Raw genomic sequence first — 13,071 nt, forward strand, 5'->3', positions numbered from 1 at the left:
GACCTTGTGGTACGGCCATGTTTAGATACTAGCGACCGTCAGTAGCCAAACGTGTTTAGGTTAACACAACATACTTCAAAAATAGAGTAAAAGCAACTTCTGCTTAGTACATCTTAAAGTAACCAAAAATTCCCTGGGGGTATGTCTAGGGCAAAAACCAAGAGAGACCATGTCAGTCCATAAAAAGTAGGTACCCTTCAATGATGGAGGCAATGTATTTTGTTTGCAGAAGACCAACCGCCTCATGTGTTCGGTATTAGAAACACGCATCTATTAGCTTGACTAAAGTGCGTCCATTTTGATGTGATTGAAATCGACATTTTGTTTTGAACTTTCGCCTCTTGCTTTCTGTCGAAACTGCTTTTCTGAAAGCTTATTCTGCTCGACTATTATTTTATTGTTCTTGCATAGAGCGAGGCCGCGAGATACTTGTTGAAACATAACGCAGGCGACCCAGACAGAAATGCCTGGTCTCCTCCCTCACAAGTCCTTGGAAGTAAGCGGCAAGGCATTTAATCATTACACAGGTGCCAGCCAGTCTTGCTCATGCAGTAGAAATGGTAGAAATGAACAATTAATGGCTTGAATTATGCTCTTCTTTGCGGCCCCCTTTACCTAAGCCCTGTAGAGCGAGTTGACCCCTAGCACACAAATAGAAACTAGGAGATAGCGAGGCCTGGAATGTGTCTCTCCCCTGCACGCAGCTTGTTTGCGAAAACGGAAGCAATGTGTTCTCTAAAACAAAGAATTGTGTCTGCAGGCTCATGAAATTGCAAACTGTTGCTAAATGAATGTCTGAAGGTGTCATACTCGTCACAATTGTCAATCATCGAACCCAATTCAAAGGATATACATTATGGGCGGTATTGAATATGTCATTGCTGATTGTGAGATGCCCATTTTGTATATATGTAACTGTTGTACAATGCTCGCTCTCTTGCGGCCATCGGGGTCTGGAGACACGTTGGGGGGCGTGAGACCCACTTGGGCAACTGAGACTATTTTCTTTTCAATAAACCCTAGCTTTTGGGAATACAATCTTGTGTCTGGCGTATCAGTTTGTGTGTGGTGATTGTGCCTTGTTTCCATACGCGAGGGTAGCCTAGGGGCCCCATCAACCCCATTGCACTGCGTTGGAAGATGTGTTGTGCAATGATAAAAAGTTACAAAAAGTGGCAACAAAGTAACAAGACTAAGGGAAACTAAGTTTCTCAGTGCTGACAGCCTGAGGGACTATTCCGTTTTCCCATTGCGTGAGAAAACGACCAATGGAATGAAGCTGTAAAAAGTCAGGACAGGATGAAAAACAATAGCAAAATGTTTACGGGTCCATTGAATATGGAGGGAAAGTTGCTAAAAGGGAAAATGTTCCTAACAAACCTGCTATGCAATATTCCTCAAAGGAGTGGTGGCTAGCGGGACCTCACAGGGAGAGGCTCCCCCTGTGGGGACAAGGACTCCCGTTCTGTAGAGGTACTCCCACATGCCCTCACTCACAGAACCACAGTAACATCAATGCTTACGAATAACCATGAAGATCAAACCACTGGTTGTTAGAGTGCCATAACAGCCAAGACACTGCATGGTGCAAACACTGTGAAGCGGAAGAATGAAGGAGTAATAACGAGCCCTCAGCTCTGAGGAATGAGCAAATCATGATCAGTCAACCATACCATAAATCTAAACCTGTTGGGATAAAACAGGAAGAATGTACATATATTTATTGTGATGCCTTAAGTAAAGAACAACATCCGTCAGGTACTAAGACCAAGAAGAAGAATGGAGTTATAAGGAACGCGTGCCTGTTAGATACTGAGCTGAAGAAACATCAAAGAGTCCTATCGATTATGGCTCATATGCTGACAAAGATTATCCAAATGATGCTGGGAAAGTACCAGAGCAGTATCATAAAAAAGGGAGGAGACAAAGGTGTGATGAGAGAGGAAACCCGAGAGTTTTAAACCAGCTGGAAAGAGGACGCCGGTTACCATAGGGAAAGGCTGCTGAGGGACCCTGAGAGGAGCATTGCTGAAACTGCAGCCAGGCTCCCAGCACAATGTGCAGTGGAGCGAGGAATTGCCTAGCTGAAGGCAGTCCAGGGAGGGGCAAGCCAGAAGGGAACAATGACAAACATGGGAAGAGAGAAAGAAGCCCCAGCTTTGCTGATGCTGTTATTTGCCCAGCAGAAGGCAGTCGCAAGAGGGACAACCAAACCAGGAGGAAAGGTGAGGGGCTGAAACCCCTCTCCAAGCCGATACCACTTATCCACAAGAACGCCGAAGCAGATCTGTTAAAAGTGAAAGTTCAGAGTGCAAGAGCTGTCCTGACCATGGAGAAGGAACAGAAGAGTGAGAATGCCAACCCAGCGTTGCAGCCCCATTGCGAGGAAGGTAACTGCGAGAGCGGGAGATCCGGGGAGAGAGGTGGTAGTAACGATTTGGATTAATCCAAAAAACGAATGATTGTAGTAATCATACTCATCCCAGGATTCACATTCTCTGGACTTTTCACTTTTTCACTAACTGGGATCATTATACTCGTCTCAGTGGAAGAGTGAGAAGTCAAGAGACTGTGAATCCTAACTGGGATCATCCTACTCATCCCATTGAGAGTATGGAAGGTCCAGAACTTCACAATCACTACTGGGGTCAGCCTACTCATCACAGTGAGAGTGAAAAGTAGGGAAACTGTCAACCACTTCTGTGGTCTTTATACTAGTCGCAGAGACAGAGAGATGGGAAAACCAAGAAGGCGTGAGTCATTTCTGGACTCATCCTCCTCGTTCCGGTGATAAAGTGGAAACAAGAAGTAACACAGAGTGAAGTTCAATAATTGGTTTTACTCCTACGTCCCGTCCCCTTTCCTCCATACTTATGGGACATCTCCGTCCTGTGGGATGGGACCGAAGCACTTTGTAAAAAGCATCCAAAATGTTGTCCTTCCTCTCTTTCTTGCGTGGGGCCCGGCACGCGGCCGTAACCCCGCCCACCTCGGCTCCGCCCCACGCATCACCTATCAGTCCTTTTTGCCACTCGCTCGGGAATGGACGCACTTGCATCCGCAGAAGATTTTCTTCCTTATTTTCCTCTCTGGCTCTCGCTAGCGATTGTGTACTAGTCGGTCTATGTCGTTCAAACTAGACTTTCCAGATTGTTCATCATGTCACCGGCGTTTCGTGAGGGTGGATCCCATCCTCTTTGTCTAGAGTGTTTGGGTCCGGATCATCGCTGGGACTCCTGTTTTTACTGTGATTCCCTTTCAGGTCGGGCATTTCAGCGTCGGTTGGAGTGGTGGTAGGAGGTGTTCCGCCGGACTCCTCCTTTGCATTTTCAACCGTTTATCGACGAAAAGAAGAAACTTTTCAGAGCACCCCGGCCGGGAGACACCTTCCCGGGTTCTCACCGAGCCGGGAGGGGTGTCGACCGCTCTGTCACCAGGGATTCCCCTGAGGGGCCCGTTGGGCCTAATAATTGCACCAGAGTTTTCTCCGAGGGTCTCCATAAGGGTCCTGTGGATACCGAACTACGTTCCGAGGCCCCTCCTGTGGGGGCTGCTTGTAGACCCAGTTCTACTGAGTCGTGGGGTACCGGAGCTTGCTCTTAGGCCTTTCTATCGGCTTCCCTCAAGAATAAGACCAGGGTTTTCCCCGAGGCTTAGGTGGCACTTGGTGTTACCGAACCGATGTTCGAGGCCCGCGCTAGTAAGGCTGTTACCGGACCTGGGTCCGAGGTCCCTCGTACAGAGGCTATGGTTACCAACATTTCTGAGAGGCCTGACTAGGCCTTATCGGTGAAGGTCGTTTCTCACCGTTCACGCTCTTGTGGCGACGCCAGATCTGTTGAGGGGGCAAAGAAGGAAAGTTCTTCTTTTACCGGCAGTGCCGAGGTCCTTCCTGGGAAGGCTAATTTGGCGATTGGTATGTCGCAGAAATATTCCAGGCCTCATAGTACCGGCTCTGCCGAGGTTCCTTATGTTAAGGCTAAAGTTAGGACCCCTGATCCATCGACGGGGACCCCTGCCTCACTTCCTCACGTGCCGCAGTTCCCCTCAGGTGATGATAAAATGGCGGCCGTTCCCGCCACAACCACAGCGGCCATTTTGGGCGCTACCCCTACAACTACGCCATCGGCCTCAGGTGTAGGGCTTGGCTCTGTGGGTGAACATAGGGTTCCTTGTGCGCATCCTCATCGGCCAGTCTATGATTGGAACGCTCGGATACCCCTTCCGCACAATGTTTCGTTGCCTGCGGGGTTGGCACCTTTGATTTTTGTGGATATGTCGGGTGATGGGCTGGTGTGGCACCCTTCCCTGTTACCTCCCTGGAATTATCCTCCTCATGAGAGGCCCCCTCTGGTTCCAAAACAGTCCCCGGAGGACGCCTTTTTCGGCAAATTTCAGACGCTTATGCGTACCGACCCCATGAGGATATATTCCAAAGGGCTTTTTAGGGAGATATGTCTGCCCGCGCCTCCGACTCCACCCGTTCCTCCGGTGGTCCCGCCGGCGCCTCCCTTGCCTACGGTGCCTTCCCCGACTCTTCTGCCTTTGCCCCCATTGTCCCCCGTGGACAAGACGGTGCCCGACACGGCTCAGCAGGATCCTGACCTGTCGGATGACGCGCAGGGCGATCAGGACAACGAGGATCTGCCCCGCTCTATTAGAGCTTTCCATGACCGGTTACTGGACATGTGCTTCTTGGATGTTCCGGTGCCCGAGGCACCCACGCCACAGGAGGGCGTGCTTCCTCGGGGCGTTCACCCTGTCTCCATTGGAGCGTACCAGCCTGTTCTTGCAGAAGAACCGCCAGCCGAGGTCCGTAGGGTTTGGGAAAAGCCACACGCCGGACTTTTCATCAATAAGAAAATTGATGCGCGATACAGGCTGCATTCTTCGGAAGAGATGGCTTTGTCTTGTCCGCCCCCCTCCTCCACGGTGGTGGCTGCGGCTACCTTACAGTCCAGGCCTGCAGCATCCTCTTCCACGACGGCTACTCGGGTCCTGGGAAAGAAGGACAAGCTTCTTGACTCCCTTGGGAGGAAGATTTTCGCTAACTCTGCCTTTCAGCTCCGGCAGGCCAATGCCGAACTAGTGTTAAGAGTGGGCTAATATGCAGATGTGGAAAGGTCTGTCAGAGTTTGAGGAGTTCATTCCGGTCGAAAAGCTGGAGGATTTTAAGGCAGGATTATCCAACGCTAGGGTCTTGGCCCAGGATCTCCTGGATGCTGCGGCTCACCACGTAGATACCTCGGCTCGGGGCCTTATGCTGCTGGTTGATACCTCCCGACAGGCATGGCTGCATACCACCAAATTTTCAAAGGAAGTACAGGACAAGGTGTTGGACCTTCCATTTGACGTAAGGAGCTGTTTCATTCTACAACTGATGTAGAGCTGACCAAGTGAAGGATAGCACTTAGGCAGCTAAGTCCTTGTCGGTCCTGGTTAAAACTCCCATTAAAACACGCAGAGTCGGCCCTCCTCTGGTTTCAGGGGCTTCCTTGACCGGAAATCCCGTGGAGTGGATACCCCTTTGGGGAATAATCGCCCGAGTCAACAATGGACTCGGTTTTTCTCCCGCTCTTCCGCCTCCTCCTCAGGTTCAGGTGGCAACACCACTGAAAAACCTGCAAAATGAGGGTTCTCCATGCTCACACGAGACGCCGGTGGGAGGACGCATTGTGTCTCATTGGGAGACGTGGCAGACCATCACCGAAGACAGATGGGTCTTGTCAGTCGCTCGGGCGGGCTTCCACTTAACCCTACCCCCTGCCCCACCCTCCAACCCTCCTTTTCAGCTGTCTGGATCGCCCTCCCTGAACGCTGAGGCGCAGAAGCTGCTGAACCTCAGAGTGGTGGAACCAGTTCCCCTCGGGGAGCGAGGGGAGGGCTTCTACTCCCGACTGTTTACGGTGCCCAAACCCAACCAGGCTGGCCTGCGCACCATCATAGACCTTTCTCAGTTCAATCTTTTCCTACCCCAAGAGAAATTCAAGATGATCACGCCCAGCCAGATACTGTCTTCCTTGCAGATGGGCGATTGGCTTAGCATGGTGGATCTTCAGGATGCGTACATACATATTCTGATTTGGAATCCACACAGGATGTATCTCCATTTCTCTTTGGGAGAGGAGCACTTGCAGTTTCGAGTGCTTCCTTTTGGCCTCAGCTAGGTGCCGCGTGTCTTCACGAAGATGATGTCAGTGATTGCGGCCTATCTTCGTTTGCAGGGTATCCATGTGTATCCATGTGTATCCGTATTTGGATGACTGGCTCTTACGCAGCCCTTGCCCGTTGAAAGCCGCGTGCAATCTTCAGTCTCTTCTACAACTCCTGTTCCATCTTGGGCTGTTGGTGAACTGGCGGAAAACTTCCATGACGGTTTTGCAGGACTTTATTTTCCTGGGTTTTCGCTGGAACACGATCGACTGCAGAGTGTACCTGACCCGGGGCAGAAAGGCGGATCTGTTAGCCACGTGTCAGATGTTTGTGCAGTCGGAGAGCATGTTGGGCTGGTGGTTCCAGAGGCTTCTGGGCCTCATGGCCTGGTGCGTGTTGGCTCTTCCTCTTGCTTGTCTCAAGATGAGGCAAACTCAGATGGCTCTTCGGAGTTCTTGGTGTCAAGCTGTGGATCCGGACTCCAAATTGATAAAGATTCTGGCTTCCATGAGAGTGGACCTGGAGTGGTGGTTGTCTCTCAGCAACCTGTCGGTGGGTGCAGGGTTTCAGGACCCAGCCCCTACAGTGACAGTCACAAGGGACTCCTCCCTTCTAGGGTGGGGTGCGACGTTGGATCTTCTTCAGGTCTCAGATCTTTGGTCGCCTCAGGACAAGCTCCTCCACATAAATCATCTGGAGCTCCTGGCGATCTTCTTAGCGCTCAGGGCGTTCAGACCGATCATTGCCAACAAGGTGGTCCGCATACGCACGGACAATCTGGTGTCTATGTATTACATCAACAAGCAGGGGGAAACAAGTCTCCCCCTCTCGTAGACCTGTCCATCCAGATTTGGGAGTGGGCTGTTCTTCATGGTGTCTGGTTGCTTGCAGTGCACATCCCGGGCCAGCTGAATGTCACAGCAGATGCCCTCAGCCGGCGGACAATGGTCAGCTACGAGTGGGAGTTGAAGGCGGAGGTCCTCCCATGGATTTTCCTGCTTTGGGGCATACCGGAAGTGGACCTCTTCGCTACGGCGGTAAACAAGAAGCTTCCTCAGTATGCCTCCAGAGGGGAGCTGGGGGCCTCCTCTCTGGGGGATGCTCTCGAGATTCCATGGCTTAACATGACGGCTTACGCTTTTCCGCCTCTGCCTCTAGTTCACCGAGCAATTTGCAAATTGAAGAACTCGGTGAACTGTTCTCTTCTACTCATAGCCCCGTGGTTGCTGGCCAGGTTTTGGTTCTCTGAACTTCAACACCTGTCGATGTATCCTCCGATCAGGTTACCGGTGACCCCCAATCTTCTTCACAAGGGGGAACAGCATCTGTGGCACCGCTCCCCACAATCGCTCAGCTTGGCGGCTTGGTGCCCGAGTTCAAGTCTTTAAAACATCTTAACTTGTCTGCGGATAACATGAGTATTATCCAGGCAGCCAGAAAACCCTCAACTAGGTCCCAGTACAGAAGCAAATGGCTCAGGTTCTGTCATTGGTGTTTAAAGAAGCAATTGGACCCAAGGGAGGCTACAATTGACACGGTGCTGTCCATTGTATCCTTCTTAGCAGAGTCAGGCGTTTACGTCCTGTCAAGCAGAACTAATCTTTCAGCGGTTTCCGCTTACCTTTCTACGGACCAATGCTCTTACTCTCTGTCTAACCCAGCAGTTAAGAGGCATTTTGCAGGCTTGACACGCCTTTATCCTCCAATTTGTAATCCACACCCGGCGGGGGATCTAAATGTGGTCCTTACGGCGTTGTGCCATAAACCTTTCTAACCAATGGCCACGGACCTCGAGTACCTGTCCTGGAAAGTGTCCTTTTTGGTCGCCTTACATCAGCAAGGCGTGTGAGTGAGCTGCAGGCCTTATCGATGGAGCATCCCTTCTTGGTTTTTCACAAGGATAAGGTGGTCCTATGGACAAATCCTGCTTTCCTGCTGAAGGTGATATCTGAGTTCCATCTGAACCAGTCGATCTCCCTGCCGGTCTTTTTTCCGAACCCTGTCTCGGAGGCAGAAGGGTTCTTAAGTTCTATCTGGACAGAACATCGGAGCTTAGGAGTTCTTCTCAACTGTTTGTGACCTTTGGTAACCCACAGGGTAAGCAGGCGTCTAAGGCGACTATTTCTTGGTGGATCGCCGCCTGCATTACGGAGTCTTACACCATCCAAGGGCTGAAGCCTCCTAAATGCATTCATGTACACCTGGTGCAGGGCAAGGCAGCCGCAGTTGCCTTTCAGAAATATGTCCCCTGGGAGACCATCACGAGAGCAGCTACTTGGGCCTCCCCATCTGCTTTTTGTAAGCATTTTTGTCTTGACATGAGCTCAAGAGCTGACGCTCAGTTTGGTCAGGCTGTGCTGAAGAATCTGTTTCATTAAGGTTTTTTTTCCATCCACCCGTAGTTCCTGTAAGGAGTGCTTGGGAATCTCCCATAAGTATGGAGGAAAGGGGACTGGACGTAGGAGTTATAACCAGGTTACTCACCGTAGTGACCACCTTACTCCTAGTCCATAGTCCCCTTTCCTCCATACGCCCGCCCGCCGTCCCCTCTAATAAGGTTCCTCTGTTATTGCTAAAAGCTCTTTGACTTGGCGATAGAAAAGGACTGATGGGCGATGCGCGGGGCAGAGCCGAGGTGGGCAGGGTTACAGCCGCGTGCCGGGCCCTGCTCAAGAAAGAGAGGAAGGACAACATTTTTGAAAACCTTTTTTGGATGCTTTTTACAAAGTGCTCCGGTCCTGTCCCATAGGACAGAGCGATGTCCCATAAGTATGGAGGAAAGGGGACTATGGACTTAGGAGTAAGGTGGTCACTACGGTGAGTAACCAGGTTAATCATACTGCTGCCAGTAGGGAAACCAGTAAAACAGAGAGAGAACAGCTATCTGAGAAATGGAAACCTGGTAGTATACCAGGAGTGGCTCAAAATAGTCAAATCAAGAGACAAGGAACTCTGATCACGAAGATCCTTCATCGCCCGGAGAAGGGGATGCCAGGAGGCCAGGAGAGTTGCATAACTGAACTGTGCAAACTGACAAAAAAGATAGCCCAGAGTTATCTAAAGATTATATATTGAACTACATCAAGGCTGAGAGTGCCCCTCCAGGTGAAGGGAATAATTCTCCTGGTCTTTAGTTTTGTTTAGGGGTAGGGTCAGTATAGATTAGATTTTGGACCGAGGACAGATTTACTTTTGAACTTCACAATAGACGACAAGCATCTTAGTTTTGGTAGGCAGCGAATTCCATATACTAGCGTTAGTGAGGCATTTACTTTATTATTTAATTAAATGTTCATAGGAAAAATGACATCGTAGTCTGTAGTCTCTTTTTGACCCTCCACAGTACATGCAATATGATGTAAGAATCCGGGCACATTCCATTGCAAGTGTACTTCTTGTTTAAGAGTATATTCTAAAAAACAAAAGTGGCCCTACTATCGTCTGCAAATATGTTTGCATGATGCATTTTATGGAGCACCATTGTTATATGTAAGTAATGTTTTCTGATGTGGGAGTTGACCCAGGTAGGTCATGCGGTTTCCATTTTCACAATCGCAGATGTAGATGCTGAAGTTGTAGTGCAGTAACGGACCGCTCCTACTTGTCACTCTTGGAAAAACTTGTTTGGTGTGCTCTTGATTTCTGTGTTGGGAATTTTATAGAAATGATTACTGAAATATCTGAGAATGTACATACTGTGGGTTAGTGTGTGGTAATAGGTTACAATGCTAATCACAGCCATTGATGGCTAGTTAGAAGCATACATCATTGAAGCAGAGAGTGGCTTCCTTAAATGTGATGGTCCTGAGTATCAGTCAACTGAAGCAAACTTCCAGCTCTCCCATTGATTGATTATATATTTTTTAACTTTTCCAGATTTTAATATGGAATACATCCAGCGAGTCGGACTAAGAGAGCCTCTTATCTTCAAGAAGCCGGATGGACTCGGGATCAAGTAAGTGTCTGAAGCAGTGACTGCGACTGGACACATCATGTAGTTGTGCTTTTCAAGGGCTTTGGTAGATGTCCATGTCCTGCCTGGACTAACCGATTGCTACACAGGACCTCTTTTGGGTTTCTGTTTCCTAGACTTCACATTAGTCTGAAAGAGTGAAGGTTTGTTTAACTGGGACTGTGTGCATACAGTAGTCGAGTTAAGTCAATTATATGCTACAAAAACACAAATGAACTTGTGCTTGCGGTTTTACAGTTGCATATTGGGAGTCTGTCTTTTGAAGGCATCCTAGGTCGAACTAGGTTTGCGTTCAAAGGATTGGATTCTCTTATTTTAACATTTGTTTGGTCACTGCTATTAGGTCTATTTAGGGCACTGTATAATTGGCGTGTGCATGTCATTTAAGCAATGCTTCATATTTCCCTGTGATTAGTGCCTCTCATTCCTAAGGACATGCTTTGATGGTGAAAACCCTAAGAAATTGACTGGACCTGCCACTTGGACTTATTGCCTTCTCTAACTCGCCCAGATATATCATACACTTGGTCAGAGACCAGAGATTGCTTCCGGTTACTTTTAAAGTATTCCTGTGTCATGGTCCACCGAAGGGGTCATTGAGCCCTTCCTCATGATGCTTTCTAAGGTGATCTTTGTGAGACCAAAACATGCATTCTGCATCCCTAGAGCGGGACCCTGAGCATGTTTGATTTTTCCCCTTAATGGTGTATTAGATTTTTTTCTGATGCACTGCTAACATTGAAATTATGTGGGGCCTCATCCGAGTCCTGAATAGCTTTTGTGCTTCCTAAGAGGGGCTATCCAACCCCATCACCCCTCCCCCGGCGTCATGTTTCCCATGGCCTAGCTCCTATGAATGTGTCTGCCTGCCCTTAACCGGTTGGTAGCAGGCATTGCATGTGCCATGGGAGTTTCTTCTTCATCGGAGTCCCTGTGTGAATCGAGAACAGTGTCTAATGGCAAGATGTTGGGATATATTTGTTTTTGTTTGCTGCTCGCTCTCTGTCACTGGCCACCACAACTTCTTGGACGAGGTACTGGTCAGTCCCTCAGGTTTCTAGTGTAAAGGGGCACTGTCCCCTATTACCCACTTATTTATCTTGCACCACCACCTCCCCTAAGAATACCAGTGTTCATGGAACCCTGTCCCCTGTGACGGGATCTGTGCCTTGCCCCTGCCATGATGGGAACCTCTCTCAGCCTGGGTGGGTGAGAGCCCTACCAGGTTTGAAGCCAAAGGCACCAATTCCTGTCCCCAGCCGGTTAGATAGCACAGCGAGGAGAGCGCTCGCTTTGACATCTGTGCAGAGCCTGCCGATGCAGGTTCGGATCCCGGCAGGGCCAAACTTAGCCTTTCATCCTTCCGAGGTCGATAAATGAGCACCACACGCCGTGGGTGATGAGCAGTGCTCAGATGCCTGAGGGTTCGTAGCGCTATATAAATGCTAAATTATTATTATTAAGCGCCTGCCTAGACAAGGGCTGTATCCATTTGGATCACCCCATGCCTTTTATTCCAAATACTCGCCAGGTTCTCTTTTTGTGCTTAGACCTGAAGTCCGCGTTGCAGCCGAAGCAAGAGACCAGACGAGAAGGCAACCTATCTGCGCCTCATGCCATACTCCTTTCAGCGCCAAACTGGTAAGGCAAGAGAGAGCATAGAAGACGTAGAGGAGAGCCTATGCGGCTTGCCGACAAGGCACACACCACTCCCTTGCACCAACATGAACCACAACAAAACCGCTGCCAGACACCAGGGACTAAAACCAGAATCTCAATCCCCACAAAGACTGTGCTTTTCTTGGGGGAGGACAGGCCAAAGTCCCATAAACACAAACTGGGACATTGTACAACACCGGCCACCACCGCTATAAAGCGTGGGGCTCAGCATGCTATTTAAAACATTTTCTGTTTGTCTACCCCTGTCTTCCCTGCCGGGCAGGGGTTACAATCAAACAGAGTGTGGGCAGGGGTATAAATGAAACTCCTGGAAATAGGAAGTTGTGGGTGGTGTGAGTGAGATCAGAGGAGATGGCAAACCAAGAGACGAGCGGTAGGAAGGATTGTGGACAAGAATGTGGAGACACATTGTGGAGCAGGCAAGGGTTTGGTTGTGGAGGGCAAGTGAGTTCTACCATTGGAGGGTGTGTATGGAGTGAATATGAAGTGTTTGTAAGAGTGAAAGGAGTGTGACTATGTAGAAAGTGCAGTGGAGGGAGCAGTATTGTGTAAAAGGGAGTAATGGCGTTGAGGAGGGAGCAGTAGTGTGTAGGAAGAAGTAACATCAGGGTGGAGGCAAGGAATAAAAAGAATGAGACACTGTAGGAAGACCCTGGCAGTAGGAGTGAATGTTGTGGAGTTGGGAGTTGGGAGTAGGAGAGTAGTGGGAGGAGACCATCTGCTAGAGAGTGGTTTAGGAGTATGTGGGTGTGATGGTAAGACCACCAAGTCAGGCACTGTCTGAAAGACACACCCTAAAATCCCTAGTAACCCAGTAGTGATATTGTTGGTTTACTGTGAAATTAGGAAGTCCCCGAGGGAGTTTAGACGGATAAGGCATCTGCCTTTAGGTCATCTCCTCTGTCGAAGTCCGAACCCAGACAGTAGGGAGAAACCTGCATTATGTACTAACCTCGGGGGTAGGGACATCCGAGATTGGGAGGGATTGGCGCTTTTAGAGGCGAAAGATGGACTCCTCTAGTGCCCTGAAAAAACTAAATAAAAACCCTATAGCCGTCTCTGTAATTGCACCTTCTCTGGTACCTCCATTTCTTTTTCTGTAAAGTATATCACACTGTTGCTGGTGTCCCTGCTGGGCTGGTGGCATTGTGTGTTTATTTTGATAAGGTTCTGGACCTGCCTTTTGACGACAAGGAGCTGTTCCACTTATCAACGGATGTGGAGCTGACTAAGACTAAAGACAGCACTCAAACAGCCAAGTCCCT

The 13,071-nt window shown here is 49.3% G+C and overlaps 1 protein-coding gene across 6 annotated transcripts in view; it reads left to right on the forward strand.

The window, feature by feature from the left end:
- Window positions 1-13,071, forward strand: part of KDM2A (lysine demethylase 2A) — a 1,348,567-nt gene that overhangs the window by 335,175 nt on the left and 1,000,321 nt on the right. For 5 of the 6 annotated variants that reach the window (XM_069628943.1, XM_069628942.1, XM_069628941.1 and 2 more), the window contains one exon: window positions 10,030-10,108. In XM_069628943.1, coding sequence (XP_069485044.1) covers window positions 10,030-10,108 — 79 coding nt within the window. Of the gene's footprint in view, window positions 1-10,029; window positions 10,109-13,071 lie in introns of those variants that run through there. The other variant, XM_069628946.1, reaches the window with a different exon arrangement.

The sequence above is a fragment of the Ambystoma mexicanum genome, chromosome 12 (assembly GCF_040938575.1).
Source record: "Ambystoma mexicanum isolate Mex_15411 chromosome 12, UKY_AmexF1_1, whole genome shotgun sequence".
NCBI lineage: Eukaryota > Metazoa > Chordata > Amphibia > Caudata > Ambystomatidae > Ambystoma > Ambystoma mexicanum.